Genomic DNA, 15,959 nt, shown 5'->3' with positions numbered 1-15,959 from the left:
CCTTAAAAGACCTCTTGGCAAGTTACTTTTACTGGTTGAACAATCAGAAGAAAATGTTTCTGTTTAAATATTTAAAGAAAATGTTTAATGTTTAAACAGAAACAATGTTTTCTTGATTGCTCGAACCGATATTAAAGGAAGTATTGAAAACAGTCCATGTTCTCTAACGACAGGGTTTTCACTTACTGTCATCATCATTGTCTAGGTTCCAGTTGCACCCACATTATGTTAGGCACTTTCCAAAAACTAAAGGCACCACATTCCTCACTCCAGAGTTATACAATGCCACTTCACCAACATCAAGATGGCCAGTGCATAGGGCACAAGAATGGGAGCTAGGAGACATGGGATCTATTCTACTCTAGTCCTCCTAATTCTGAAGGCTAGCATTTATTCCCAGCTCTGTCACTGGGTCACTACTATGTGACCTTGGGCAAGTCCCTTCTCTTCTCCATGCCAGTTTCCCATTCTCCTTACTATGTGTTTCTGTCAGGCACTGCACAAAGGGCCCTGGACAAAGCTGGATCAAAACTGGACTAAGCTGGATCTAAGCTGGGCCATCTAGACGCTACTGTAGGACAAATAATGCAGCAACTTTTAATTAAAAACTGTTCTCTTAAGAAGCAGCTCTCGATATGACCAAGTGTGGACCTTCATTCTCCAGTCTTGAGGAAAATGGGATCAGCTTATATTTTAAATGGCAAGTATTACAACTAATGAACCAAGCAAAATTTATCATGGTAACATCGAACCAAAGTACCTTTGATCTATCTAATAGTAAGGTCCTAGTACCTGGAACACTAGAAAGAAGGATCTGAAACAAACCCAAGAATCAAGCACCCCTAGGGACTTTGGGAAGTTTAGACATCATGTGTGGTATCAGCTGTACAATTAGAACGCATCTCTGCTTATGCTACACTAGGGGTCGGCAACTTTTGGCATGCGGCTCACCAGGGAAAGCCCTTGGCGGGCCGGGCCGGTTTGTTTACCTGTCGCGTCTGCAGGTTCGGCTGATCGCGGCTCCCATTGGCCGCGGTTTGCTGCTCCGGGCTAATGGGGGCAGTGGGAAGCGGCGTGGGCCGAGGGATGTGCTGGCTGCTGCTTCCTTCCACCCCCATTGGCCTGGGATGGCAAACCACAGCCAATGGGAGCCGCGATCGGCCAAACCTTTGGACGCGGCAGGTAAACAAACCAGCCCGGCCCACCAGGGGGCTTACCCTGGCGAGCCGTTTGCCAAAGGTTGCCGACCCCTGTGCTACACCCATAGCACCAGATCTGCGGCTAGTATAAATCAATCTATTTCCACTGAAGTCAGTCAACTAAGTTATGCTAATTCACACCAGCAGAGGATCTGGGCCATAAACTCTTAATTGTACCTTAGTACAAGCTATGTTATCTGCTACCCAATTCTCTCTCAAAGGGCACTGGGCATTTCACTGGTCCAAAACTACTTGATCAGTTGACCAGCCAAATATTGTCAAATAATGTCAAAAATGGTCAAATATTTTAAAACATTAGTTTATCAGAACAGTAAAAAACAGAAGCAAACAAACAAAAAAAGACAAAGACTTTGTGGTCTCCAGTAGGCTTAGCCTTAGATTACCTAATAAAAAAGCTTAGCCTTAGATTGCCTAATAAAAAAAAAAAAAAGTTACTTAATGACTTATTTTAACTCAGGAAAATGTGAAACACAATTAAATGAATTTCTTAATACCAAAAGAATGGCATCTACATCGGGACATGTTGTAATAATCGGGCCTACAAATATACCCTAATTGTATATTCAACTGTAGGCAGTGAGTATAAGTTCATACAATGTGGCAATAACCTAGAACAACAAATGTTAATGGGAAAAGGTACAAAATGGAGACAAACTGAATTAGTCCAAACAAAATGGCCTCCTGCTATAACTCATGTTAAAATCATGCTTGGTAAACAAGAAAAGTGTAGAACCAAAAACAATCAGTAAACCCAAATTGGTGTGTTGAAAACTAGGCCCTGGACAAAATAATAAGGGCATGAACTATTCTGCCCATCGTTCCCTTTTGAGGTCCTTAAAGAAAGACTTTGGAAGAAAAACTGGCTACTGGAATGAGCTTCTCCTTCAATGACTGCCCAGCCCCAAAGAGAAAGACCCAAATAACATCACCACCTCTACCGGCTCCAGCTCATTTCCAAATACCATCTGGAATAAAATGGGGCCAGACTTTAAGAACAGTAGCACTACCAGCCCATCTCAACTAACTTCTTCTCTTTTGCCAAAATGGATAGTTATTGCCATCTTTAATACTATTTAAGAGACTGTCAGACAAGGGGTTTTTAGTTCTAAAATCTCTCTCCAAATAAAGGGAAAGAGAGCAAGGGATGCTGGTAAAATAAAAGCTTCACTTAATATTTTACATTTCAAATGCTTTAACTGTTGTTCTTTCTTTTCTTTACCTTGAATAAAAGGGTAAAATAATTTTAATAGTATTTTTGCCATGAGACTAAGCAGGCTAAAGTCTCTGAATGCCAAACCCCTGTCCCTGGTTAGCATTGGTCAATATTAGATAGTAATTGGGTTATACGAACACCTTTGGCTCATATATTCTATCTAAATTAATACAACGTTTCAGTGTCCCATCATGGGGCCTAACAGGTTAAATACATAGTCAAAAAGTAGCACGTTGGCAGACACGCAATTGGGCTAAGTGGCCACCACAGCCACATTGTCCTAACAAGCGTTAGTGTAAAACAGGTGGGCAAGGTCTGTCAGACTAAAACTGCCTTTGCATTTTTAGCGCATTAAGTGTTGCAAATGGCTCATCGGTGCAAGAGTAGTTTCAAAAAGACGTAAATTTGTTGCTTCCTTTAAAAAGAAGCAACACATTTAGGTAAAATGCGATCAAAGCTAGTTTTTTCTCCAAGTAAGTAATCTTAATCATGGTTGCATCAAATTTTAATAGTTGATGTAGAAATATGGCTTTAACTGCGTAAGCAGAAAAAAAATCCATCCTAAGAATACAACCAAGAGTAATAAAAGCCAATTTGTTCTTCAACATTTTACAAAGATGCAACCAAAGCAGTTTTAAATTTTGTTTTAGCAACAAATAAGTTGCAAGTTCTTACTTTTTAGATCTTAATAAAGCTAAGTGTTTTTATAACATCTAGTCAAATAAAATTTATAAATTCCCACTTTAAAATAAAGAATTTATAAGTCTTAATATAACCAAAATATTTTTTGCCCTTTCCTCTACATGCTTAAACTAAAATAAATGGTTTTTTTCCAATTTTATGAATATCTAATCCTAGTTAGAATTTGTCCATTAAAAGTTATTATAACTAAGCATACAAATTTATCCTAATTATAAATAATTTAAATTAATAAAATATCACAATAACCTATAATAAAAAAATACAAAATCACAAAAACTAAATTTTTCCAAACAAAAAAACCTAATAGAGATGAAAAACTATATCAAAATTATGTTTAAGAAAATATAAAACCAAAACTCAATAAACCTAAATTAATATAGCAAGAAGTAAGCCTAATTAGTACACAAAATAATACAAGTAAGCGATTCCACCCATCACTCCCAGTTTAAAATCCTTAAATAATTTATTTACTAACCCCCAATTCCTAAAGCAAGTTTTGCCATCACAACTGCTATGCACACTATCTCCTAAAGCACTGGACTGTCTTTGTCTAATCCTAAAAGGTGTCCTTACCACCCCAGGCAAAAAAGAAAAAGAAAAAAAGGGAACCCAAAGGACACCGCCACCTTGATTGGCTCATGCTAAATCCAAGACATGATCTAAAATAAAAACAAACAGCAACTCCGGCCTATCTCCGGTAACTTCTCTTCCTCCTCCCCTCCCCCCCAAAAAACAAGCACCACCATATTTAACGCTGTCCAAAAAATGGTCAAACAAGGGAGTTTTTCTTTCTAAAAACTCTCTAGAGAACTGATAAAATAAAAGCCTCCCTTAATATTTTAACTGTTTTTCCTTCTCTTCTTTATCTTTAATGAAAGGTTAAAATAATTTTCATAGTATGTTCAGCATAAGATTAAACAAGCTAAAGTCTCTATATACTAAACTCCAAACCTTGTTGAATGATGGAGTTATGCTAACACCTTTAGCCCATATATTCCATCTAAATTAATACAACAGGCATTCTTACCGGTATATTTGAGAATTTTTGACTGTTGTCAACAGGCGGTCAACCAACCAGCTTGCCAAGCCTACTTACACCTGCAGGTTGTTCCCTGGTGGCTCAGCTGTCAAGTGTAGTTTGTAAAATGGCCATCTAATGGGACACTTACATGTGCAAATACATGGTAGTGGAGTGCCATCGGAGACTTAAAATAAGGCATTCTGCTGCCCAATTTTAGACTCTTAAATTTGGAAAGTCATTGGAAATTATTAGCATCAGTGAAAATTCTTTAGAAAACATTACACGGTTGGATGCACCAGAAAACACTGCGGCAAAAGAGGAAGCCTCAGCTTGGGGATGCCAGGCGCAGACAGCCAGTTCCTAGAAAGTGCTAAGTTCCCTCAACTCCCTCTGATTACTTCAGCCCCATAAATAGCTCCAAGTTATGACTCAGAATTGGTTGCGTTCCTGCATAGCCCCACAGCACAGAGCTGTGAGAAATCAATCGTTCCAAACTAAGCTGACTGGAGCATCCCTTTAGCAATGATCCATTCACCAAAGCATGACCGGGAACTGGGGCAATAGCAGCTTTAAATGAGAAAACCCCAGATGTACTCCTCTTGCCCATCCCGATGGTTTCAGAGGGAGTTAGAGCGCTTAGCGCCCTGTAGGACTGGGACCTAGGAAGACCAGCATAATATATTTGGCTCTTGGAGAATGGAGGAGAGTTTTGTCTAGCCTGGTGATGCACAGAAAAGTCTCACTGAAGCCAATGGGAGTTACCCGCATACATCTGAGGGAAGATCTGGAGCGTTTAATCTGAATTATTGAAAACACGCCACCCTCTCACTCTGGTCAGGGAAGAAAGTGACCTCTTGCTATCACCATCCCCTAGACCCAAGAAGAAGGAGATTCTATTTCCACATTCCCTCTGAAGAGGAGCCCTGGAGATATGTAAGGTGTTGGGAGAGAAAGGAAACGGAGGTGGTCACATTCATGAGATGTTGCAGGAGTAAATAAGGACTCAACCCCTCCCCAAGAGTCAGCTCTGCTGGTATCATTATTCTTCCTTGATTGCTATCTAAGGACAACAGCCACTCTAGATGGTCTAAATTAAGAAAACACTGAGATGCATTTATACTCATGACCTCATCACACGATGCAAATTTCCCAACGTACAGTAAAGCAGTTTATTGGCAAGTGTCTCATTGAATTAAGTTTACTCTTATTGTATTAGGGAACTTTCATACCACATTAAACCGCAACACAATAGGGTGTTTGCTAACAAAACGAATAGAATTACTGATTCTCTCTCAGAAATTGACTTAGACGTGACGCACGAAGCCCCAGACCAGAAAAAGCAGGGGAAATTCTTGGTAATACAGAGATTAAATGCAATAGTAGGCCCTGGTAAAGTTCCTCCTGCACAAGGGTGACTTTCACCAATAGGGAATACATTAATTTCCACCAAGCTCATTCTTCCGCACCAAGAAGTTGAGTGAAGAATGACACACTGAACAAGCCAGTGTCCCTACATGGATACAATACAAACACATTCATCCAATCCCCCCGTTGAACCACTATTCTCAAGTATCCGATTTGTGTTGAATTTGAAAGAATCTATGCACTGCTAACCAAGCGCAGAATTTGGCCTACTGAGAGGAAGACTATAACGCCTTCCATTTAAAAGGGATTCTTGTTTATTAAGGTGAAAATCAAATGAAGACCCGGAGGGCCAAAAGAGAAGATTATTGTCAGTCTGTTAACTATTTTACTGATGGCCACCATCATGGCGAATGGCACACCTACATTCTCTTCATAGAGGCAGGTTTTTTTCCCTCCCATTGCACTTGCCTATCGCTTATTTTGGTCAACTTACTGATGAACTTTGATAAATGATGTACAGTTCATCCATCTCCTAGCGTAGCACTTAGATGATGAATGGAGTACATTTGGAAAGCAGACCGAGGAAAAACATAAAATTGATATCCTAGTAAAAAGAAGAAAACTGAGCGCTGGCAACAGCGGCAAAGTTTAATAAGGAAAGATTGATGCACAAAATATTAGCTGAACAAAGATTGAGACGTTGAACAGCCAAGAAACAATGAATTCTGATTTCAAGAGCCATTCTGTAACTATGGGGCAATTTTGAGAAGCACCAAAGTCATTTAGGACTTTCAACGCGACTTGAGCTCCTAAACCCTTCTGATGCCCTTGAAAATCTCACACTAAATGCCCATCATGCTGACTTCAGAAGTTTTATTATGGATGGCTCCACAATTGTACACACTGAAACAAATGACAGCTAACTATTAGAGGGTGAAATTCACACTCAATGAAGGCAGTAATTTGCATGGGGGCCGCTTGGGATGAGGCAAATCACAGCATTGACTCTCCACCACTGCAAAGCTTGCCTCACAAGAAGTTGAGCCTAGAGAAGACTGAGCATATGTGGGTCTCCTTTATACATTACCAAGAGCAAAGTAATGTCCTGCCTCTTGATTAAATAAGTGTATAAGAATGGCCATACTGGGTCAGACCAAAGGTCCATCTAGCCCAGTGTCCTGTCTTCCGACAGTGGCAAATGCCAGGTGCCCCAGAGGGAATGAACAGAACAGGTAGTCGTCAAATGATTCATCTCCTGTCGCCCGTTCCCAGCTTCTGGCAAATAGAGTCTAGGGACACCATCCCTGCCCATCCTGGCTAATAGGAATTGATGGACCTATCCTCCATTAATGTATTTAGTTCTTTTTTGAACCCTGTTTTAGTCTTGGCCTTCACAACATCCTCTGGCAAGAAGTTCCACAAGTTACCTTTTCTGAACTTTTTCCAATCCAATATATCTTTTTTGAGATGGGGTGACCACATCTGCTGCAGTATTCAAGATGTGGGTGTACCATGGATTTATACAGAGGCAATATGATATTTTCAGTCTTCTTATCTATCCTTTTCTTAATGATTCCCCACATTCTGTTTGCTTTTTTGACTGCCACTGCACATTGAGTGGATGTTTTCAGAGAACTATCCACAATGACTCCAAGATCTCTTTCTTGCGTGGTATCAGCTAATTTAGACCCCCATCATTTTATATGTATAGTTGGGATTATGTTTTCCAATGTGCATTACTTTGCATTTATCAACTTGATAAAATGATGAAATCCCATAATCAAGACAATTCTCTAGCATAGCTGCAAGGTGAAGACATAATTTATCCACCCACTTGAACTCCACTATATTCAACAGAGTGTTTTCTTTATTGTTTCTGCTTCTCTAACCCAGATTTTCCAGATGAGTTAGCCGAGACACCAAAAGGACTTGTCCTAAATCACAGTGAACAAGTGGCTTAAAATGAAATAAAACAAAATCTTGGAGCACCCTCCCCACCCAAGATCACAGCCTTCAGTCCAAGTTCTACACAAAGCAGCCACTTCATGTCACTGAATTCACTGTGCAATGCCAACACCAAAATCCAGTTTTATTGGTTAAAATCTGAAATAAGAAGCCTTTGAACCTATCATTATAATCAACAACCTAGGAGTAAATCTAGGGTCTTGTCTCTGAATCATAAAGTCCAGTCAACCTGTCTGTCTCTCTCTCACACATGCATTTTTAATTATCAGCATCTCTATTTAACATATTATTCATAATATTATGCCAGCACGTCGCCGTCTCAACTAAGACAAAAGCGCCATTGCACTAGGCAATGTACAAACACATTATCTGTGACAGTTCTCACCCCCAAAATGTTTACAATTTAAATAGACATTACAGAACCAATGGACTGTTATCCCCAGTGTACAGAGTGGGGAAACTGAGGCAGAGAGGTTAAGTGATTTACCCAAAGTCACACTGGGAATCTGTGGCACAGCCAGGAATTAACCCCAGCTCTCCTGAGTCCTGGTCCAATGCCTTAACCACAAGGCCACCCCGTGTCTCTCTCTGATAGTAAAGCTTGGGTTTAAGGGGAAAATCTTCCTCATGTCAGACCTCCTCTCTTCTAGCTCCATTTTCTAAATTAAATTCTCCCAGACGTCTAGGATAGATTGATAAGCCATGTTTGTCAGGCACTCTCAGCAGTATTTAGGATCTTATCAAACATAAGAAATCAAAACAGTTAAGAGAATCTCTCTCACAAATAAGCTGCCGATTCAGTGCACGCCTCCAACCTAAGTATTTTAATCCCAGTGGCAGAAATCTTGAACACGCTTATAAACGCCACCAATTGTTATAGCGCACGCTGTACCTTGTTCTCAGATTCCCCTGCTGAGGCAGTCCATCATAGACTGATAATACATCAAAATCTTCCTCTAAGGCGAAGGACTGGAACACGAGCTGTATTCTGTTCTGCTCCTCAGCAGTGATTGTCCACGTGCAGTTTGCATAATTTGGATATCCGTACGGAAATCCTGGACTTTGTATCGTCCCGTTTGGGCCTTGAAAGACGTAGCTGCAGTTCTGGGCTGGCGAGAGAAAAGACAAACATGTTATTGTAGCAGACTTTATAATTCTACACCAACACCACCGTTAATACAGATTTCCTCTTAACAGAGCCAACATGTAGGTTGCTCATTTTCAAAAACTTGCTGGAGTATGACTTTTGTTCAGGTTGGAAATACACTTGCACCGTTAGAGCTGCACTCATCACACAGAGATCATAAAACAAGGCAGAGTCGTCATGAGGCAGATTGGTTTGGCACTTATTGAGGCCTGGGCTACACTTAAATTTAGCTCAAGCTAGCTACAGCATTTGGGGGGGTGGGAAATTCACATTCTTGAGTGCCACAGTTAAGTCAACGTAACCCCTCCAGACAGACGGGGGTAGGTCAACAGAAGAATTTTTCTTTCAACCTAGCTTCTGTCACTGGGGCACTGCAGGGTGTGAGTGGGTGGGGGTGATTGCCTATATCAATGGAAAAAATCCTTCAGTTGACATCTGAAGTGTCTACACTACAGTGCTACAGCGGCACAGCTGCAGCGACTGTAGTGTAGACATGCCCTAGAGCAGGCCTGGTATAAAGGGGATAGCCTGCTTTGGCTATTTGATTATTAGTATTATAACATTAATGCCTAGACGCCTCGGCCAATGTACAAGGAAACAAAGGTTAAGAGACATGGAAATTCTCCTTAGTCTACTTCACTTTCCCTTCGGTGTTACTTTAAACTTTGCAGGCTGTATTTCTGAAACATGGGACTTGTAATCACTGTAATGCTAGTTTGAGGTAGAACTTGAGTTTTGCCCCCACTCCTGTCCACACACACACACGTCTCTAACACTTCGAACTGAAGCTAGCTGGCCCCTCAGTGACACAGGCCGAAGCCCCAGTGTAGATGATGCTCCAGCTAGAAATGCAGTGATGCAGCAGTTTGATTTGCAACTCAACCGCTGTTCGTCTGATCACTCTGCGTCGCTCCAGCATTATTTTGTAGTGCGGTCGCTCTCACTAAAGCGAACTGCTGCAGCGAAGACAAGCCCAGGGAGGCAAATTCACCCCTGCTATGAAGAGGTACAACTCCTGCTGGCGTTCGTGGAATTGTGCCTGTTTACATCAGAGCTGAATTCCAGCCTCAGCAAGGGAATTTGGGTTTGTGCGATTAGCCAGTTGGCAACTCTACCTTTTGCAGGGAAACGCAGCGCAAAACAAACGCCGTGCTACCTCGTTATCCTGTGATCAAGTTGAGTTTGACTGATCACTGCTTGCTGAGTTTGCTGAGCTCTACAAAGCAAGTCGGGCTTCTTCCATTGATGCTAGTTTGTTTGCCCTTATTTATGCTGTTTATTGAGGATTTCACACTGAAATAGTTGAGACTGGAAATTATGGCTTTGATTTCTCATTACTGTTTTCCAAATCAGTAAAGTTATTCGCCCTTCTGAGTGCCAACCAGTCACAGGTAAAGAACGATAGTAGCATTCATTAAAGCCAGTTATAATTCGATTGGCCTACCTTGGAACTAAAACGCTTAGTAGAACCTGTTCTGTCCCTGCAAGATGAAAGCTCATATCTTTATGGAATTGCAGCAGTCAATCAGATGTACCAGAAGGGGAATATTTTTGTCCAGGGCTTATTTTACAAATAAGATTTAGGATAGCCCTATAATCCAGAGCGGTGGAGTAAATCTGACCCATTCATAGAACTCATTAACAAAGATCAAGAATAGAACTTTGCATTTCTACAGCACCTAGCATTTGAGGCTAGGTTTGCTTTGCAAATACCAAATCACAGAGCACAAGTGCAACCCCGGTGAGCAAAATTCATCCCCATGCACTCTTAAATTGCACTTGTTTGTGGACTTGGCATATGTGATGCATAAATCTGGTGCTGGTATTCTAGGCTGGGGTGAATACCCATGATCCTTTGTAAAGCAAGCGACATTAATCCATTTTACAAATTGCAAACTGAGTATAAGTCCACACTGGGAGATCCATAAATTGCCCTGACTCAGTTCCTCTCCCTAACCACTAGATCATATTCCCTTTCCTTCACACAGACTGTTATTCAGCAGGCATAGTGTGGATACATAATTTTATCTACAGAACACTTAATTTTAATCACGAGTAAATGCCACCTGAACAATTTGGGAAAATTGGTAAATTAAAAAGGCTGTAGCTATATAATTGTTGCTGGTATAAAAACTGTTGATGCTATTAGCTATCATGCTAACTAAGCATATTCAAGGTCAGAGACCCTGTGTTCCAAACACTTCAAAAGGTCATCGGCAGGACAAACAAGATGTAATCAATGTGGTTATGCCAGGATTGCCCTAACTCAGAGATTAAAGCCGTGAATAAACAAAAATCTACTTCCTCCCAAACCGATGGTAGCTGAAGAAACACAGTAAACGACAACAGAAAAAGCAGATACGGTTCTATAACAAACTAATCTACTGAAATAATTCCACATTCATGATTCCAGCCCAAGATGAGCTTATGCTTCTTAAAGACTCAGCTAACAGAAAATTGCCGACAATCTATAAGGCAATATACCTTCATCCGAAATAGCCAGGAACTGCGTTTATGTTGGAAACTGATGAGAACAGCTGGCAGACATGGGACATAGATCAAGGAACCGCAAGAGGTTTTACTCATACCCAATAATCTGGTTTAAGGTCTGAGTTAGTTCATTTTGGGTTTGATCACCAAGACTTGATCTAAAGTCTATGTTACAAGACTATCAAATGTTGCATTTCTCCTTTGAAGACTCATGGTAACAATTCTCTTTATCCCTTTGGCCCTGGGGCATCAATAAATACAGAGGAATGCATGTTTTAGTGAAACCCACACTGGTACCTTGAGAGCCCTGAGGGCTGTGTTGTTAAAGGGCCTTCTTGAGTGTGCCTGCCAGCACTGTGCACAAGCAGAAATCCACACTTTCTCATGCAAACTTGAACCCTCAGGGGAAACAGGAGCACATGTCCCGTGCAAGGGCAAAGGAAAGTCCCGGAACTCAGGGAAAAGCAGGGGCTTCTCCCGCCTAGTGCTCCCCTGGGTTGCAATTGGCTTAGCCATGAATGTGCCAACCACCAGGATGAACTTGATGGCATATGTGGGCTCCCCGGGCCCTCTACTGGATGGCATTGCAATCACTTAACTTTTGTATCACACACACCCTACACTTAATAGATTTGCCATTAGCTAAACCCAGATCAAGTCTGTGCTTTTGGAGAAAGAGGCTCTGAGGTCTATCCCCTCTCTCGCTAGGAAGTACAGCACAGTGATAACCATGAAGACTTAGGCAGAAGCCATGTTTTATAACGATACTGTAATGCACACCGGAATCAATTTCATTGTACTCTGAATACAGGACCAGCCCTTAGCACCTGCAGCCTCGTGAATCTGAGCTAGATCTACACTGTTCAGGTTTTGTAACATCTAGACGCTGCTTGCAAAATACACTATGGCCTAAGCAGCTATTTGGAGTTCAGCTGTTGCCTAGTATAACTACATGATCAGACCCACTCCATAAGCCTGAGCACAGCCACATAAGATACAGTTGTTACTTGTTAATCCGGTTGCTTGCATTTTCCTTAATGTAACAAACATTGCTGCAGCCCGTGCTAGGGAGAGTCAGGAGCAACCATGCACCATGAAAGGAACTCCGAATGGAGAGCAATATTTCAGTGATGGTTCTGACTTGCTTTCCCCAGCCCACAGGTTCTAAATGCGACTTCACTCCTCTCCCCGCAATACACATGGGAACGTAGGACGTGCCAGAGTGGATCAGACCAGTGGCTCATCCATATACCCTGCCTCTGACAGTGGCCAGTGCCAGATGATTCAGAGAAAGGTGCAAGAAACCCTGCAGATATTGAACAGCCTATACCAGGAAATTTCCTCCTCACCCCCATTAGTCAGAGGCTGGTTTAAGCTCTGAAACAGGAAGGATTAGATCATTTCCAAAGTTATTACATTGGGGGGGGGAGGAGGGTAGTATTTTTAAAGCACTTCCTCTGACACGCTGCCATTCCTAATTCAAGAGCCACAACAATGAATGAAAAAGGGTAAATAGATAAAGCTAACAGATTGGATGTCATCTGCCAGCCAGCCCTATGTGGCAGTGTAAATATTTATGTACTCTATTTCCAACTTCTAATACTACAGCTCATGGACTAGAGCTTCATGATAGCAGGAATCACATCAGCATACACACATTTGGATGGACATGACCTGTTTTGTGATGGAGGTAAACAAGAAAAGAGCCACTTCCACTCATGTTCTTGAAAATGGCAGCTGGTATTGGAATTCTGGAAAGTGTTCTATCATAAGGATAATCACAGATTTAAAACATGCATCTTATTAAAGGAATGTATTTCATTTTATTATGGTAACACCAACAAACAAGGAGCAGGACCACATTCTGCTAGGCTCTATATAATGAAAAGATAGATTCTAATCTCTTTGGGGCAAGGATGAAGTAAAAAATTAATTGTAGATGGCAGGATTCATACCTGTGCAGGGAAACCTCAGTTAGTATTAGGACCCTCAGCTGAAATTGAAAGAATCTGAAAAGTCTCATTTACTTCTTGCCTATTTTGTCCACTAAACAATGTAAACAGAGCAGTCAGTTTCAAGGTCTGGCTTTTGTGCACTTGCAAAATGATGCAACGACTGAGTTACAAACAAACATCTGGCCTGATTCTGTGATGCCTCATCATACCAACTTAAGGGAGCGGCTCCCTTGACTCCAACATGGCTGAAAAGAAGCACATTTTAAGTGAATAAAAAGAAATACTACATAAAAATCTCACACACACTCCCCCTATGGAACTGACTCCACAAGTTAGCATTGGAGCCAAGAGCTTAACAGTATCAGGGGGTAGCCGTGTTAGTCTGTATCTACAAAAACAACAAGGAGTCTGGTGGCACCTTAAAGACTAACAGATTTATTTGGGCATAAGCTTTCGTGAGTAAAAACCTCACTTCTTCGGATGCATAGAGTGAAAGTTACGGATGCAGGCATTATATACTGACACATGGAGAGCAGGGAGTTACTTCACAAGTGGAGAACCACTTAACAGGTTAAGAGCTTAAGAGCTTAACAGGTTTCAAAATACGATTGGCCATTTAAACGGACAGAAAACAGCCAGCCAGAGTTACATTAGACAGAATTATTTTTTTTAAAATGATAATACCCAAGCTTCACAGCATAAACCAAACTCGAACAGAACTTAGGAAGTAACCTCCCCATAAGCAAATGATTCCATAACTGCATCGTCCTCTGAAGTATCTGGTTCCAACTACTGTTGGAGACAGTATTCTGGACAAGATGGATGGCAGGTTTGACCCATTAGGTTCCCATGTTCTGAACCGTGTTAGTAACACTCAAACTAAGGGTTGTAGAATTATCGTCATTGCAGAAGGATTCAACTGAAAACAAATGAACAAATCATTTATCACATTTAACAATGAAGAGAGCCAGAGAGAAGTTAAGATTTTTAATTGACTATTTTTTTTAAACAAACATTGAGGGGCAAACCCAGCTGGAAGCACCCTTTCAATAAACTGGACTCTTCGGGCATATGGTTCCTCCCCCGCCTCATCTTAGTGTTTAGGCAGCATAGCTGAGTCAGACAACTTACATGTCCCAACACTGTCATTACAAATCTTCTCCTAGCTGTCAGATCAAACTAAAATCAGACAGAGCCACACCTGATATTGCCAGTGCGTGAAGTGCAAAATGCAGTTTCCAATATTTTATTGTCTTCCAGCCTCTTCTTAGGGCTTAAATTTACTGGGCCAGATTCTCAGCCAGTGTGAATCAACGTAACTATTAACTATGCTGATTTAGACTAGCCAAGGATCTGGCCCACTATATGGCAGAAGGGGGAAAGCAGAATTTATTTCGGCAGTTTCTCATAACACGAGCTGAGGCACTTAATGTCTCAGCAGAAACAAAAACTAATTTAACAACACTGAAGTACGGCAACAGCACAATTTTAAAAAAGGACAAAAATCAAATCATATGCATTGCCTCTCAGCAATGCAATCTATGGAGGATACATAGCCATCTTTTTTCCTTATTGCAGAAGGCGTTTAATGTTTTGACTTTCCTTAGCTATTGTTATTTACACTCGAATGTTTTTCTCTGGTATTGTTCTTTACTAGTCAATAAAATGTGTGAACTTCAAACAAGATACTAAAGTAAAACTAAAGCCACTACTCTGCACATTTTGCTTTCACACATATATGTTCCACTCGGACGTACAAAGAAGGGCGAGATTCTGCCGGCACTGAAACCGAGTAACTTTACTCACTGGATCTACTCATGTTACTACTCACAGTCACTCACACGCAGGTTTTGAAGGATCAGGGTCTTATAAAGTAACCCAAAACTCTTGGGTTACTTTAGTTGAGAGGGTCAAATTAAACAAGTAAATACTAAAAAGAGGTAAAACTTTCCCAAGTTGGCTTTTTTCACAGATTCTTGGTTTGAACAGTTTATCAGGAATTAATTTTTCTTACACACAACACACTGGAATCTATATCTACATAGACACAAATAGAAAGCTAGCTTCCTGGATGTGACTATGACGTTTGCCAACATGTATTCTCACACAGAGCACATACACAATACACACATTTAAGTCTCTTTTCAGTAAACTTTCAACTTGCCGTTGCCCTTAACTTAGCTTACAGCCTCATAAGCAAAGCCTGGTAATAAATAATGCAGAGAGATTCCATTTACTATAGAACTGTTAAAGTCCAGCAGCACTGAGGAGAACATATACTGAAGGGCAGACTGCCATCTCTGTTGCTCGGCTCCCACCAGTCTGCACAGGGAGCACATGGCTTTGCCTGCATCCCGGGGGGAGGCACTCCAGTGCCTGGCCCAACGGAACTCACAACGTAGCACCTGTGGCGGTGAGAGTTTTCAAACTAGCACCATGATGCAGCGATATTGTAAACCAAACCGGCTCTCCCAGATGTTACCTGAGCTCTCAGGGGGACCTCTGCAGAGAGGCATTAATTCTCATCCATCTCATCCATCTTTCACTCACATTCAGCATCATCGTGTGCTGTCTCACATAGCGCTGCCGGGACTTTGAGAATGGAACCCGTGTTCTTAGAGACTGGCTACTATCTGAGAGACCTGTCCCACGTGCACACTGATGCAATAGCCAGATGAAGCATTCAGTTCTAAGGACGTCCCAAGTAGACACACTGGGCACAGGAGATGAAAAGATAGAGGGCAATAATTTGCCATTGCTTGATAAAGATGGACGAATGAGGGGTTTATGCAAAATAAGATCTCTCCCTTGCATCAGTAGCTGGGGATGGATCACTTGAGGATTCCCTGTTCTGTTCATTCCCTCTGGGGCACCTGGCATT

At 41.3% G+C, this 15,959-nt stretch overlaps 1 protein-coding gene across 1 annotated transcript in view; it reads right to left on the bottom strand.

The window, feature by feature from the left end:
* The window catches only part of CSMD2 (CUB and Sushi multiple domains 2), a 560,683-nt gene that overhangs the window by 508,003 nt on the left and 36,721 nt on the right, over window positions 1-15,959 (bottom strand). The window contains exon 2 of the mRNA XM_034754071.1: window positions 8,379-8,595. Within this exon, the coding sequence (XP_034609962.1) occupies window positions 8,379-8,595 (217 nt within the window). The remainder of the gene's footprint in view (window positions 1-8,378; window positions 8,596-15,959) is intronic.

The sequence above is a fragment of the Trachemys scripta genome, chromosome 20 (assembly GCF_013100865.1).
Source record: "Trachemys scripta elegans isolate TJP31775 chromosome 20, CAS_Tse_1.0, whole genome shotgun sequence".
Classification (NCBI taxonomy): Eukaryota; Metazoa; Chordata; order Testudines; family Emydidae; genus Trachemys; species Trachemys scripta.
This window is presented reverse-complemented; position numbering and strand designations above follow the sequence as displayed.